The sequence below is a fragment of the Dermacentor silvarum genome, chromosome 8 (genome assembly GCF_013339745.2).
Source record: "Dermacentor silvarum isolate Dsil-2018 chromosome 8, BIME_Dsil_1.4, whole genome shotgun sequence".
Taxonomy (NCBI): Eukaryota; Metazoa; Arthropoda; class Arachnida; order Ixodida; family Ixodidae; genus Dermacentor; species Dermacentor silvarum.
In genome coordinates this window covers 74,460,198-74,475,732 of record NC_051161.1, presented here as the reverse complement: position 1 = coordinate 74,475,732, position 15,535 = coordinate 74,460,198, and the positions used below count along the sequence as shown (strand labels likewise).

Here is a 15,535-nt window from a genome sequence, read left to right as displayed (position 1 = left end):
TTTCGTTCTATCGCTCGTTCCGCATTCCTCAGATTCTTCTCAACTTCTTTGTTAAGCTCCAAATTCTTGTCCCCATATGTTGGCACCGGTACAATGCAATGATTCGCCATTGTCGTGCGTTAAAGAAGCTGCGTACATTAAATTCAATGTACAAACAGCAACCAATAAAAGCTTAATTTGGCGCCGCCGAAATTTGTGCTCTGGAATCTTGCAACCACGCATGCACATTCGGCGGAATTTTGAATGCTGGTATGGTGGACGTATTTTCTGCATCTGCTTAGAATGATGCAATGAGTACTCGTCGTGAAGCAAAAATTAAGTGTCATCGGTAGAAGCATGTGTTGCACTACAGACAATCCTGTTTTGCACTGCACAGTTAAACGTGCACCATCGAGAGTAAGATTAAGAAAAATTATGTTCTTGTTGCCTAGTTATGTGTCCGTAGGACTGAAGATTGTCAGCATGTCGAAAATTTGACTGCTGTTCGATGTAAGAGCTATATGTCAAAGCTTTCAGCGGCAAATGTATTTTTTTTACACAAAGCGCGCTGTTTACATCAAATAAAATGTTATCCTTATTGTGATTCGGATAGTTTCTTCTACGGTATGCTTTTAGCTAGTGATTAAATTGCTATATTTACCGCACAGGTCTTCAACATCCGACGTTCAATAGACAAATTTTGTTGTTGTTGCTTGTTACCTGCAAAGCATCGAAACCGAAATGCCCCCGCCCATTCTTGCATGCTGAAGCTAAATAAGATGAGGGAATTTTCAGATCAACTCACGGTTCACCGTATAGTACATCCATATATTCGCATCGCGTCGATAAAAAACCAAACTGCGTTTTCACAGTACGAGATATTGCGCTTCTGACATGCACACTTTCGCTGTTTTGGAAACACATGTATACGGCAAATGTTACGACTATACACTTGCCCAAGGCGCCGCAACGTTAATTAGCCGCAGTTCCGGAGGTCCGGGTCTCCACGCGGCAGCAGCAGGCAGCGGCGCGAGCACGCCGGTTGAAACGACATCACCACGCAACGACGACTGAACGCGTGGTTCGCAAATTCTGTCTGGAACACGTCAAGTGTGTGTGTGTGTGTGACGCAGCCCTCCACTGCGATCTTGCACACGCGCTCGGACCTCGAAGGAGCTAGCTATCCGTGCGCGGTTGGCTACATGGCGCAGCGGTGGGGCCGTTGTCAGGACGCTGCAGTAATTAGCGCTTGTTCAAGGAGCGCCCGCAGTGCTCTCCGGACGCAGCTGGCTGTCCGGTGTAATGGGTTGTCCGTGATTGTTGAAGTCATCGTACATCAGCCGGCGAGCGTGTCCATAGCGCGGAGCGCTGATGGACGAGCGAGGCGTGATGCGGTCGAGATGGAAACGCCGCTGCGTCGTTCCGAGCGATCGTCCTTATAAGCGAAGGTTGGACCGTGCCGGCCTCAGACCGTGAGACCCCGGCTTACGCGCTCTCGCCAGAGGTGAGTATTCAGTCCTCGGAAATCGGAGCTCTGGTGCCGCGGGCATATACCGAGCGTTTCTCCGACGACTGTTTCGGATCATTAGATATAACAGGATTCGAGGAAAATGGATAATGTTTTTTTGCTAACCAAGTTTTGATCATATATAGCCGCGCCGGAAATCAGAAATATTGAGATATTCGTCAATGCGAATTTTTAATTGCGAAAGTGTCACTAATTAACTTTATATATATATATATATATATATATATATATATATATATATATATATATATATATATATATATTGGTGGCATGTTGAGATTGCAGAATCGAAGCCAGCTAATGCTCAAAGTATAGCCTTTCCGCTCGAAATTCTTGAGCCACGAACCAGTTTGGAGATGTAGGCATGCCAAATATGCAGCGAAGTGCATTGCTGTTCCAGTTAATATGTTCGCACGCTGTGGAAAAAATGCAGTATCGAAATCCGCTGGGCATTTCACGGCACACTAGGCTCCGTATTTTGAGCATTTCGAGTCCATTAAATAAATTCTGTCCATGGTTTACTCGTACGTTCTGCGAAAGGGGTATATTATGCAGCAAACTAAGAACTTCGTCGCAAACGTATGCGAGACAGTAGTGAGTCCAACTACTGTCGACGGGCAAAGGCGCGTGCGATATGCGATTCTGATACGTCCATTCATCTAAGAAGGTGCGAATGTCTCCCGTGCAGTATAGTTATGCCAACTCGAGACGAATCCAGTAATCTGTAGCACTTGGTTGAATGACAGCATCAGACCTTATTCTCCGAGACTCTGTGGTCCTATAGGAAATGCAGACATATTTTACAGCTGCAGTTAAGCTACTATAGCGTTTTCTGGTCGAATAAGTTGTGGTCAAGGGAATTATGGCCTGCGCTACAAGGTAGGGAAGTGGGCGTCAGACAGTGGAACGATAGCATGTGTGCATCTGGATATATGAGCTTTTAGTATGTGAGGAGAAGTGCAAGAGGTCAACGATCACTCGCACGTGGTGATATGGTGCACAGATACTCCGGAGAGTAATATAACGAAAGCATTTCTTGCACATTATAGATGTATTTGTCTTTGTGTAAGGCCTAACCTTACAGTGCGCCTTACCTAAAAACACTACGTGATCATTCCGTAACCAAGCTTCTGGGCTTATGATGCGCCAGCGGCGTTTTTCGTTATCGCACGAGTACGATAGCTTTATGATGAACATGAAAGCAGTGTTACGCGCGGTCTGATAACATAGTGCCCGTTGAATATGTGAATACGTGAGTTAATAGCCACTGCGACTCCTGCATCTGTACAGGATCTGCTTATCTTGTGAAAATGGAGCTCGTATCTTTTGTTGCGTACGCATAGATATTCTGTACTGCCGTATTTTTGAAATAACTGAGGTTCATATGTTCCCCTTGCTGCCTCACTGGCTTCCCCCTCCTTTCCTTCGTACCTCAGGCTGCCGGCCGCAGTATGGTTCGAATGTTTGTTCCGGCGGCACTCTGGCTGTGCGTGACGCTGCTCGGTCAACACAATGTCCAGGGAGCACCGAGGCCCGTTCGTCAGATCAGTCCAGGTCCGTTGGGAGAGGGTAACACCCAACAGGAGGTCACGCAACAACAGACTAATACCCTGACTAAGCCCTTCTCCCACGCAGTTGACCATGGTCCGTACACGGCCACCGTCCATGCGACACCGTTCATGTCATCGGGAGTCCTGGGCGGCATCGGATCGGCGCTGGGCAGCGTCGGGTCCGCTCTCGGTGGCCTGCACAGCACCGTAATGGACGGCCTGCACGGGGCACTGCACGGCAGCAGCATGTTGGGAGGCGTCCCGGGATTCCACACTCCGCTGACCGCGGCGAGCCACTTGCTGTCGGGGACGTTCGGCGCTGTGGGACACCACCTGGGCGGCCTAATGGGGGCAAGCCCTCTAGGAGGCCTCGCCTCACCACTTGCGGCACCGCTTTCGGCCCTGTCTCCCGGCCTCCCTGACCTCGCCAGCGGCATGGTGCCCGGCAGCGGCGGTGGCGGCATGTCCGTGCTCACTCACACCGTCCACTACGGCAGTTCGGGCGACGTGGGCCTCGCCGCGGCCGAACACCAGCACCTTACCAGCACGGCCCACCAGCACAGCCTTCTGGCCAGCCAGGCGTTGGCCGCTGCGGACGCCGTCGAGAACGCCCAACTGCAGGCCGCTCTTGCCCGGAGGCACCTGATCCACAAGGCCCTAACGCATCAGAGCCTCGCAAGCCAGGCACAGATGATGGCCCACGACGCCCACGCGCGTCTACTTCAAGCACAGGCGGCGCACGCTACTGTGACGTCCATGTACCATAATGGTTTTGGCCAAGGGTATCCCGTAATGGGAATTCCCACAATGATGCCCGTAGGCTACGTTGAGAACCCTCTTCACAGCATCATAAGGAAACATTGCACGACGGTACGTTACATCAACGGAGGCGGTGGCATGCACCCAATGCCGTTGGGTCTCTCGAATGGTCTCGGATTCGGAGGAGCTTACCCCTACGGCGTGCACAATGTCGTGAACTTCGGGCACGGACTGGGCGTCTATGGCATGCATGGTGCATATGGAAGTAGTCCACTTTTCGGCAGTGGGGCTGCTGCGCTTCACGGTGGCTTCGGCATGGGCGTTTCAACGTTGCATGGTGGTTACGGAGGTCTTTACAGCGGCGGTTTGGGAGATCTTCACGGAAGTCTCGGATACGGCGCAGGCAGTCTATATCACGGTATTCACAGCGGGCTTGGATATGGCGCAGCGGGTCTTTACCATGGTCTTCACAGCGGTCTGGGATACGGCGCAGCCGGTATGCATGGTCTCTACCACGGTCTTCACGGTGGCCTCGGATACGGTGCCGCTAGTCTTTATCACGGAGTCCACGGTGGCTACGGTTACCACGGCTACGGAGCCGCTGGTTTTCATGGACTCCACAGCGGTTTAGGCTACGGAGCCGCCGGTCTTTACCACGGACTTCACAGTGGTTTGGGCTACGGAGCCGCTGGAGTTTACCACGGAATGCACGGTGGCGTTGGCTACGGAGCCGCCGGTATTTACCACGGACTCCACGGTGGTATGGGCTACGGAGCAGCTGGACTTTACCACGGACTCCATGGTGGTATGGGCTACGGAGCAGCTGGACTTTACCACGGACTCCACGGTGGTATGGGCTACGGAGCAGCTGGACTTTACCACGGAGTCCACGGTGGTATGGGCTACGGAGCAGCTGGACTTTACCACGGCTTGCATGGTGGTCTCGGGCACGCGGCTTATGGCCTGCACAGCGGAATGGGACTCGCTGGTGGCAATCTTGCTTACGGCGCCGGAGGAATGTTCGGAGCCCACCACCCTCTTCACACGGCCATGCATTCGTCAAGCTTCTCAAGCTACGGTGGTAGCTTCGGTTACGGCGCAGGCCCCGGTCTGGTTCGCCGCTGACAGTCATTAGGCAGTTGCCGTACATGGCGTGGAGAAAGAGACCGAGCTGTTTCCATCGCAAACTTGAATTATGTCTTAAGAATAAAACATTTATACCCAATTCCTGCGTTACCTTCATTGTTACGTTTCGTGCTTTACCAGCTCAATTTATACCAGCTGTTCCGTTTTGCACTGCCAGGAACCGTTGTGCAGGCTTCTGACAGTGCTTCGTGCTTTTATGCTTAGTGAACGCCTCGACTGTAGGCGCCATGTCGAAATTTAAGGCACAGGCCCAATATTAATTGGTATTACTTAGCACGCAGCAAAACACGAGAGTTGCCGCTTGTTCGCGTTCTCTACTTTTATGCAAACTTTCACTGTCCTTTTATGCCCGCGAACGATGACGCCTCGCGATATCGTTCATCTCTAACTGCAAGGAAGTCTGCTTCCTAACGGTATATTCCTTCATAAAAGTGTATTTATGCTTTTTAGCGCTTACAGCCGGGCGTATACATATTACACATAATGGTATTTTTAGTAATCTTGCCGATATCTGAACGAAGTGACACTGACTGACGTTATCTTGCAATGACGTGACAACCCCTGCACACACACTGAAGTATATGTATTTGAAAGACACGAGAGCGCACAGGAGAAGAAGCAAGTGGGACACAAAAGGAAGGTTCAACTAAGCAGGATGGCGAAAAGCAGGTACTTCATTCACCGCGCGCAGACATTTTTTTTATGTTCACCACTGTCGCGAAGTAGACAGTCAAGCGCTCTTTAAGCCGGCTTTGAAAAGAATCACCTTCATTCAGTTCAATGCCGGCGGGCATATCCGAGTTCCTTGTGCGTCGCGGTGCGGGAAGTCACTGCCCGTGTCTTCGGTTCAGCCGGCCTTGAAAAGCAGCACGGCGATGTGGCCCACGTAGAAGTACGTGAAGCGCTTGGTCTCGTAGGTGACGTAGGAGCCGAACGAGCGGCCCACAACGCAGTGCCAGGTGGGGCCGAACTTGCGGTCGAACTCGGTCTTGATGAACGCGGCCACGTCGCGCAGGATCTTGTGCTTCTCGATGGCCGCCATGGCGACACTGATGGCCTCCTGCTGCATGTGCTCGGGTATGTCGGTGGCCTTCACCACCACCTTCTTGGACATCGCCGTAGGGCTGACGGCCATGGCTGGCAAGGGGTGTTCCGGCTCTGGCTGTACCGCGGCAAACCTCGAAGATGTCCTCGAAGACGGGAGGTGGATTTCACTGCTGTTGCCTGTGGCGACGTCGACGAGACGATCTCTCCGTCGCCCTAGGCGGTCGCGGGAGGCGAGGCTGGCTAACTAATAGGCGCTGGAGGACATGCTTGAAGCTCGTTCAGGGTGCGTGTTGAAAGGACCGGTCGATTTCCGGGCGCAGAAATGCGTCGGCAGCTGACAGCGGATGCGCTTCAGAAGATGACCTCTGGGATGCTTCTTGGAGACGCTTCAGGAATCTTCTACGGGGCCATCATCGGCGCGATGGGCATCGGGACTGGTCACCTAGCAATAGAGTGGAGCGGCTGGGCACCGGATGAAGCCGCTGACGCGGTCGGGTGGGATACAGGCTGGGCGAGGAAGGCGTTACTTGCGCTGTGCAAAGCGCTTCTTCGGAGAACCCTGGCACGCGGCTCACCGCACTGCACGCCCCGCCCTGCAAGCTCCCTCGCGCAGTGGCGATGGTGATTCAATTGGTTCTGTTGGGTCTACCAATCGGGAAGAAAACGAAGGGTTATGTTACAGCAGCTATACCGGGCCAGCCCGAGGCCGCGTAGTGGGTAAGCGCCATTATATATCAGGATCCACGCGATCGAGCTAGTTAGAAAAAGACTGCGGACGTAGCGTTTCAATTTGAAGTGTCGTTTACTAGAATGCGTTGCCGAATATCAAGGCTTAATTTCTATACCCATAGATCTGGTTTGGCGCCTTCCCCTCAATTCTTTTATTGCAATGAACCCGAAACTATGGATCATTTCTTTATAGAGTGTCGTAGGTTCACCATGCATTGAAAACGACTTCCAGAAGGTCCCCTTCGCCAACTTGGATTGACCATTACGTTACCTATCATTCTATCTCTGGGGGCGTCGGCACTAGGACACTGTAATAGGAACGTATGTGATGCCATATTTAATTTTGTAATGGAAACAAGGAGACGGCCATGCTAATTTTTTTTTCACAAGACATCAAAAATATTTGCTTCAAATTTTAAGATGCTATAGCATGAAAATTAATATTAACGATTATAATTCATTTATTATCTCATTCTTAAGTTAGAAAATCACATTTAGGTATCCTTCATTTTTCTTCCCACTGCCGCCCGATTCATGGCCAATCCCCCATAGTGGGTTGTGCTATATCTATAGGCACCAAACCAAACCAAACTTCGGCAATGAACTCATTTACCGAGAAATCATCAGTCGTCCTGAGTGAAGACCACAATTCTTATTTTCCGTTGCCTCTTTGTTCGTCATATAACTGGGTTCACTCACCGCGGGAAATTGGACAAGGACACAACGGTTATAACACACTTTCTAGGGGGAAGGAATGCGTTGGTATGAAGAGAATTTGTAAAAAGAAATGTGTATTATAATATTTAAAACAGTCACATAATAATAAGATGGTACAGAAAAATAGAGTGGATTAGATAAGTTCTCACTTGTTCTTCTTTTTTCTTCCACCTGTTCTTCCTTCCTTTTTCTATGACATAGTAATGTATGTTGAGTAATTCAAATTATACACATTGAAGAACCTTACCACTCTCAGACGTCCTCTGTCCAAAGGAGCTATATTAATCAGTTAAATACATAGCTTTATGGAACCTTATGTGCGCAGCTATTTAGTAAAAAACTAATGCTATATTTTTTGTGGCGGTTCTACATTTCACTATTTCAATATATTTAATTCAAATAATCTTGGCGCATCGTATTTGCTTTTGTTTGTTTTGTTTAAAACAGTTACATTTATTTATTTTCATTGTTCAGTCCAAGCACCTATACTTGCCCAACGTGACTACAGCATGTCATTCGGAACGACCTTCAAACTAGGTCTCCTTACACAATTTCTAAATTGAGACTTTCTTTTTTTTTTTGTAAATCAGAATGTAGGCCTTAATTGAAGAGGCAGTTGCAGTACGAAATTCTGCATGCTGTTTAGGCTCGATGACTCGTTTTAAGGTTCCTGCCTGGGCATTAATCAACTCTCACGCCAAAACATCTACTGCAGCTGATGTCACGAGCGAAATCATGCAGAGCCACCTACGGGATTTGAGCGATTTCATTTTCTCTGTACATTTGGAGTGTTGCCATATGTAGGGAATCCTATGAAATACTGCGTAAACAATGTGGTGGTGCCGCGGCTTCATCGCTGTTGGCATTGGCGTTGCCGATGCTTTCCACGTTGTTTTTCACCAATCACCCTATTCTCGGGCGCATCCTTTCGTGGGTATGCGCCATGTTTGAGGTTTAGTCACTATCACTGCCACGTTCGCCTCACGATCATGACAACGGAGAATGGCACGCCGTCATGTCAAGAACAATTCATATGCGATGCCACATAATGCAGTCCTAGACCGCTACTAGCAATGTTTGTTCTGACCTGCGAAATAGATGCACAGTAGCCACAGCTTCCAAAATATACCCACTAACTCCCCAAATCGAAACGCAACGTACGAGCAGTCGGAGATGGTGCTGACCAGCTCGGCACTGGAGGATCAGCGAAAGCTAATCGCCAGAGCCAAAAGTGCTGCCACCGCCGCTGGGGCCCTGGACTGAAGGCTCCACCCACCACGGAGATCGACGCTTCTCCGTGCCCCATCAGTCAGTCAAGAACTTTATTCAGGTCCTGATAAGTTTTAAGCCGTTGGAGATTCCACGCGGGGAGCTCCTCCGGCCGAAACTGTAGGCGACGCCCAAGTCGGGACGAGAACGTGGTGACGCTCCGCCAGTTCTTGGGCCCTCTGGACGGCCTTGAGTTGTCAGAGAAGTCCGGAGAAATCCACTGTCGGAGAAGTCATAATCACAATCGCAGTACGATTTAACTCTCGAGGCCGACCGTATTTTTTTAACCATCGATAATTTTGGCTGCGTTGACCAAACGTTCTAGCGCGAAACTCTTCGGCCCCTTGCACCTCCATAGCCGCGAGGTGATCTCATTAGGCAGCTGTATTTCATTTACTAACACTGAGCTTGATTATATCTCTCCGAATAATTTTTTCGGCCTTCTCAGTACTTAAGTGGTCCTTATGAAGACCACGCCACACTCCTTCATATAAAAACTGTGAATGCTACTGATTCTTTAGTCAGTGAAGGGAAATCAGGTGTGAGCATAATTTCACCGTCTTTGAATTTGCCTTTTCCAATTCGCCTACCTGACTTCGCACGTATCTTACTTGTTGAACTATTAGCAATTGTTATGGTTATACTTAAGTTACCTTCCTCTTTCTTTTCAGCTATGTTTTAAAAAGAGTTTACAAGGTTTAGCAACGTTTTAGACCTTGCATCCGGGACATTTACACCGCGTTTCTTTAGTGCAGTAGCCAGGCCACAGATGCTTGAATTATTAGTTAGATTATTTATTTATTTATTTATTTATTTATTTATTTATTTATTTATTTATTTATTTATTTATTTATTTATTTATTTATTTATTTATTTATTTAAAGTACCTTACAGGCCTCCAATTGAGGTATTGGGTAAGGGGGCTATTACGATAAAATGGGAGTGCAAAACAACAACAAACTTAGAACAAACTGCATATAAGAATACAGGCAAATTTATGGACATAAATTCATACATTTCAGTTGAAAACGCTATACAGTATACAAGAGCTATCTGAAAATGCTTGTTAAAAAAGATAAGAGAATAAAGTTAATATGAAATCAAAGAAAATTCCAGGTACAATGCGCATGGCTGTTTCATGTTTAACAACGTAATGAACATTGACGACACATAAAAACAACCAATAAAGGCTACTGATCTAATCAGCTCGTCGAGAGCGTGATTAAATGCTGGCGAAACTTTTGATTACCAATTCCATAGGAATCTGATGATTCACCCGCAGCGGCCTCACATGATGATTCCGTGATCCCTGTTTTGACAATGCCAGCTTGCGTCATCGCGGTGGGGTGTTAAAAGATTGCTGTAATAAACTCTACCACATCTTCATTCTTTTCCTCTGATATTCAGCACCTTGATTCTTCTTAACAGTACATGGTGCCCTACTGGAAAGTGTGACGTTGCGATCACGAAACCGGCGTTGTCGAGTCCCCCCCCCCACTGAGAATTTGACAATAAATACATCTGGTCTGGATCCCTCCCGTTTGTGTAATGAGTGCAAATCACTTGTGCACTGCGAATAAATCTTCAGATCATTTCCTCGCAAGTTGTCTTTTCTAGCTAAACGAAACATCCTCTTGGAGTGCCACTTTCGAAAGCATGGCCGGAACTTTTACTGCGGTTCTATCGCTTCCTGGTATCGCTCTGGTTTTTAGCCACAGTAATGTTTGTGAAGCCATTATCGATTTCCTGAGAGAAACACGAAAAAAAAAGAACGCTAAATGTTTGTATTTTCGTATTTTCTCATTTGCGGACGTTTAACGATATTTATGTACTTATTATTATTCCATACATATCTCTGCGGGGCAGCTGCTAAAAGCTACGTTATCGCTGCTAAAAAAAGTTATCGATTGCAATTACAATTATTCTTTCAAGCATGTAATTGATTACGGTTACCAATTAATGTCTCACGAAAGTAATAGAGGAATTACTAAAAGGAAATCGATTACTTTAACGTTGTTTTCCTCTCAGCGTTTATTAATCTTGTAAAAATACAGTAAAGAGCACGAGCCGGCCTGGCCCTTTCAATACGTCCCCTGTAGCCTTTCAGACTTTCAGACGTTGTTTATCTTCCTTAAAAATTGTTTAAAAAATTTTATTCTGTAATCTTCCATCGTTTTCTTGCGCGGACGTATGCAGCGACACTGAAGAATATAGCTCATTATGCGCGCTGGAGAGAATGGTTGTGTATAGCAACGTACGGACACCTTGCTCCAAAGTAAGTTGTTACGCAATGCGGTGATGCTCGGGTGTAGGTTATCTATGAAGCGCAGTGCTTTGTTGTTGCTAGGGGAAGGCTCACGTTAGGTTAACTCAAGTTAACTTAGCACTAACACCCGAAGTGGCCATCGCTGTCGAGCCATAGAAGCGCTGTTTCAATTTGTCCTCCAACGTCTGGTGTACCTCTTTTCGGCGCCCTTCACCCGTTAGCCACTTAGACTTAAAGGAATAATTATAACGGACAGCAGCGAAACGTTCTCGTTCCATTAAAAGGTGGCTAAATCTGTATTGTGTTTTAATATTGACGCTGCACATTATTGAGCCTTAGAAATAGTGTTCCTGTAAATACAGGAACGCACTCATATACACTTATTTTTGTGATTGTAATATTACAATCACAAAAATAAGTTTATATGAGTGACGTGATATCCAACTGACAGAAGCATATGACTTTAACGTCCAAGAAGTTCTGTCTACATCAAAGAATTCATAGACTGTACTAAGCGAAGAATTGAACAGTAGCTCTTAGTGTCTATGAAGGCAGCCTGTAAGCGCTTCTTGGGGGGACGAAGAGAAATTTATTATAAGATAAACGTTCAGAGGTCGGATTTTCAAGAGAAAGTGTGCAAATCTGCAAGCCGGCCATCTTCAAGGGATCCAGGCGTTGCTGCAGGACGCTGATTATAGGAAGGAGATAACCCATGTACATTTTTTTCCATCCCTTTGGCTCTGTAGTTGCCGCAAAATTTAAGCGCTCAAAGCTGAAGCGCTGTCAGAGCTTGTCTCGTTAAAAATGTAACTGGTTACATGTAATTGGTTGCAGAAAAACGTAATTGAATTACAGTGAACGTCACTGAGTAAACAAAGTAATCGTTAAATTACTAAACTACAAAAACGTCATTGATTACAAGTATTTAATTACATGGAATTCGTTACATATAAGTCTGCTTGGCAAATATAGTTTGACATAGCGCCTGTCCTTACATTGGTAACAACAGAAGGCACATATAAAATCAATACAAATAAGACGTCGGCATTTCAGCCGACGTATGCAGGAACTTCAGCGGTGACTGTACTGAGTGTGCAGTGAGCTCACCCGTACCCCCCCCCCCCCCCTCCCCCCCTCTCACTTCCTCGCCATCCTGTCGATGGTTCACACGTGTAGAGTAAATGCGGGTCGTTTGTTAGCACTATGGCCGCGTTCCGCGAAATTCCCCGCTCCGTGCGCGGCAGAGGTTTTTCATCTTGCGACATCTGGAGCGCTTATGTATTCTTCTTTTCTTTTTGGCTTCCCTTTACGATTTCTAAAAACAAGGTATTACAAATCACGCATATAGAGTAGTCTCGAAGGTAGGAACATTTCTCAACTGCAGTTTCGGTTCCTTTGACGCAAATATGAGTCATTGAGTCAAGAGACTTACATATAAGTTGCTAGAAGGCAGAACGTTATGCTGGCGTGTGCTTCACAATCACTGCGTGGGTGGTGGTACCGTACAAGAGCTTTTGTTCCACTGCAGCAATGGCTTTTTTTTTTTCGAGAGAAGCGGTGAGGTAAGATGAACAAGGGTTACAAGCGGCCAGTGTCATTTTTCGTGTCCCCCCCCCCCCCCCCCCCCTTCAACTTGTGTACCCTCTTCAGCTCTCACGCATTTGTCTGGGAGCAGCCACTCGACGGCGAAGTGTCGCAAGACGCGCATATGTCCGAATAAGTGCTCGAGCAAGGCGCACCTTAGCTTTGGCGACCATGACAAAAAAAAAAAAAAAAAAAAAAAAGGAGAAAGAGGATCACGGTTTGTGAGGCAAGGCGCACAAGGGGCCTCGAACGCTGCGCAAACTGATCTCTTCGGTCTCTGTTTTGTGTATTTGTTTCTTGAGAATGACGTAATTTGCGTGATTTTTCTGTCCCGACTGCTAACGTATTCCGATAGATTAAGGTGTGGTGAATCTGTCCGTACCCGCCGTAGTGACTCAGCGTGTGCGGCGTTCTGCTGCTGAGCACAAGAAGTCGCGGGTTTGATTCCCGGTGGCAACGGCAGCATTTACACGAGGGCGATAGGCAAAACGCTTGCGCAGGTTGGCATAATGTGTGCGTAAAGGGATTCCAAGAGGTCAAAATTAATCCACAGCACTACACTATACAGTGTTTCTCATAGCCACCGTGTTGCATTGGGACGTTAAACTCGACGAATCAATGAATCATTCAATCAATCAAGCAAGCAGTCAATTAATCTGGTGCCCGATTGCTTTCTTCTTTCGCAACACAGTGCTCGATACTCTGTTCAACCAATAGAGTGTGGCTGTACATCATCAACCGCGTCATGGCAATATGCTGCGCGGGTGATCCCACGTGTACGTCTTTCACATTTCGTAAACCCGTGCGGCGCGCTCGGCGTTCTGCCCTTTATTTGTTCAGGAGGGCGGTGATCGTTTCTCGAGGAAGCGTCCTGCAGAGACAATGGACCGGATCTTGCCCGACTATGTACACAGACAGGGTGGGTCGCAAGACAGGTGGCGTCAGAAAGAAACGGATTAGAACGGTGCATGTACGAAAGCAAACCCGCTGTCCAGGAAGCGATGTACGTGTGTGCGTGAGTGCGTGTGCGTGCGCTCAGCCTTTCACACGATGTTTCTGCGGCTGTCCTCTGATTGAAGCCCCATCTCTCGCGTTTTGTTGCGCCTGTTTTGTTTCCTTTAATTTTTTTTTTTCATCTCCCTTCTACCTGGGTGTCCGGGCCCATAGCGAAACCCGTGTCTCTAGGGACAACCGCGGGCGCCGTTTGTATACAGGCAAAAAAAAAAAAACCTAACATTGGACTCTCTCCGTGTTCTGCTCGGTCATCTTATTGATTGTCTCCGTGTGTCCCTGTAGTATATACCGAGGAGAAACAGCTCGGCCGGTCTGCGGGCCACGTTGGACAAATATTGGCCCACCCTCGGCAAGACCAAGACATGGGGGCCGAACGCGCATTGCATTAGGCTTCCGCCAGGACTGCGCGCGCGCACTCACACACACACACACACACACACACACACACACATCGCGCTCGCCGAGTCTTGGAGACGATGGGAGACTCCGCTGCACTGTCGACAGTGCCGAAACAGTAGCAAGTGTATGTATGCGGCTGCTTCTGCTCCTATCAGTATAGTAGCATGGCTGTATATTTTCTTGGCGGGTGTGTAACCTGGGAGGCCAACCAAATGCACTGGTTTCCCCCGGCTTGTCAAATAAAGGTGGTAACCTTTCCGCCGGTAGAAGAATATAGTTTTTGAGGCTTTACGCATGCGTACAGAAACGGAAGGAACTTAGTGAAGCGCTCGCTTTAGGCCGGTGTGTGTACGTACGGCTGAGGGAGTGCATTCGATAGTGGTTATGGGGCTTCGCTTCGCGAACATTATGTGCAGTGATGACGCGCACAACAACTTCGTACGATCGTAAAGAAGAAAGAATAATGAAAGAGAGAAATAAATGTCGGTGCCACCATACATCATTCATTGCACCGTGCGATGGCGCGCAGAAACACATTTTTCGCTTTGGAGGTGGTCTGCCAAGTGTTGAGCGTTCTGTCGCACGAAGTCACGAGTTTCATCTGCGGCTTACTGTGGCCGCAGTTCCACGGAGACGAAATACAAGAACACTGCAATGGGGTGTACTAAAATTTCGGTGCTCGGTAAAGAAAACCGGGATGCTCAAAATGATTTTATAACCATCAACTGCGGTCATCTCATCTCTGCGTAGTGCCTGCCTTGACTGGGAATGCTAAACACCAGCAGTCATCGATTACGTACCCGCCGTGGTGGCGTAGTGGCTTTGTTGTTGCGCTGCTAAGCCCGAGGTTGCGGGATCGAATCCGGACCGCGGCGGCCGCATTTCGATGGGGACGAAATGCAAGAACACCCGTGTACCGTGCATAGGGCGCACGGTAAAGAAGCCCAGGTGGTCAAAATTAATCCGGAGTCCCCCAGTACGGCGTGCCTCATAATCATATCGTGGTTTTGGCACGTAAAACCCTAGAATTTAATCGATTACTTCTTTTGCTAATGAAAATGGACAAACTTCACACCGTGCGTAGTTGTCTGAAAAGAAAGAAAACTCTGCAGAGATTTCATCGATGCACATTGCCCTGAGGCAGTGGCGTAGCCAGAAATTTTGTTCGGGGGGCTCAGGTTGCAGCGCGGCCTCCTCATTATAGAATATGTCGAGGGATAAAATGTAGGCATAATAACTGCATGCCATTGTATATTAGATGCTGCAAACGAATTATTGAACGCTATGCACACTCAAGTAAACTATGTATTTTTTCATAAAAGAATATATTCGTATGCCCCAAACATTGTGGCAGAAATAACTGATATCACTGCTTCCGCGTTTTTTTTTTGTCTATTTAGTAAGTAAAGAAAATATCACACGAACTTTGGAACTATATCAGTTCGAAACCAGCAAAGCAGTGCATGCAGCTGATATGAAAAAAAAAACGTAAAGGCCATGAAATGAATAAGTTGAGGACAAATATTTTGATGAATCTTTGTCATTCAA

The 15,535-nt window shown here is 47.6% G+C and overlaps 2 protein-coding genes across 2 annotated transcripts; one reads left to right on the top strand and one right to left on the bottom strand.

The window, feature by feature from the left end:
• Positions 1-1,426: 1,426 nt before the first annotated feature.
• LOC119461460 (fibroin heavy chain-like) lies at positions 1,427-5,043 on the top strand. Its single transcript, XM_037722779.2, has 3 exons — positions 1,427-1,483; positions 2,944-3,061; positions 3,143-5,043. Exons 2-3 carry the CDS (start codon positions 2,959-2,961, stop codon positions 4,939-4,941), a joined length of 1,902 nt encoding a protein of 633 aa, XP_037578707.1. The 5' UTR covers positions 1,427-1,483; positions 2,944-2,958; the 3' UTR covers positions 4,942-5,043.
• Positions 5,044-5,540: 497 nt separating this feature from the next.
• Positions 5,541-6,601, bottom strand: LOC119462708 (uncharacterized). Its single transcript, XM_037724004.2, has one exon. The coding sequence runs from the start codon at positions 6,095-6,097 to the stop codon at positions 5,810-5,812; it is 288 nt and encodes a 95-aa protein (XP_037579932.1). The 5' UTR covers positions 6,098-6,601; the 3' UTR covers positions 5,541-5,809.
• Between the last annotated feature and the right edge of the window lie 8,934 nt (positions 6,602-15,535).

Bases quoted from the DNA above. Each gene is read 5' to 3' on its own strand.
- LOC119461460 (XM_037722779.2), top strand. From the start codon at position 2,959: ATGGTTCGAATGTTTGTTCCGGCGGCACTCTGGCTGTGCGTGACGCTG. The intron at 3,062-3,142 runs GTCCGTTGGGAG...TCTCCCACGCAG, and splicing joins CGTTCGTCAGATCAGTCCAG to TTGACCATGGTCCGTACACG.
- LOC119462708 (XM_037724004.2), bottom strand. From the start codon at position 6,097: ATGGCCGTCAGCCCTACGGCGATGTCCAAGAAGGTGGTGGTGAAGGCC.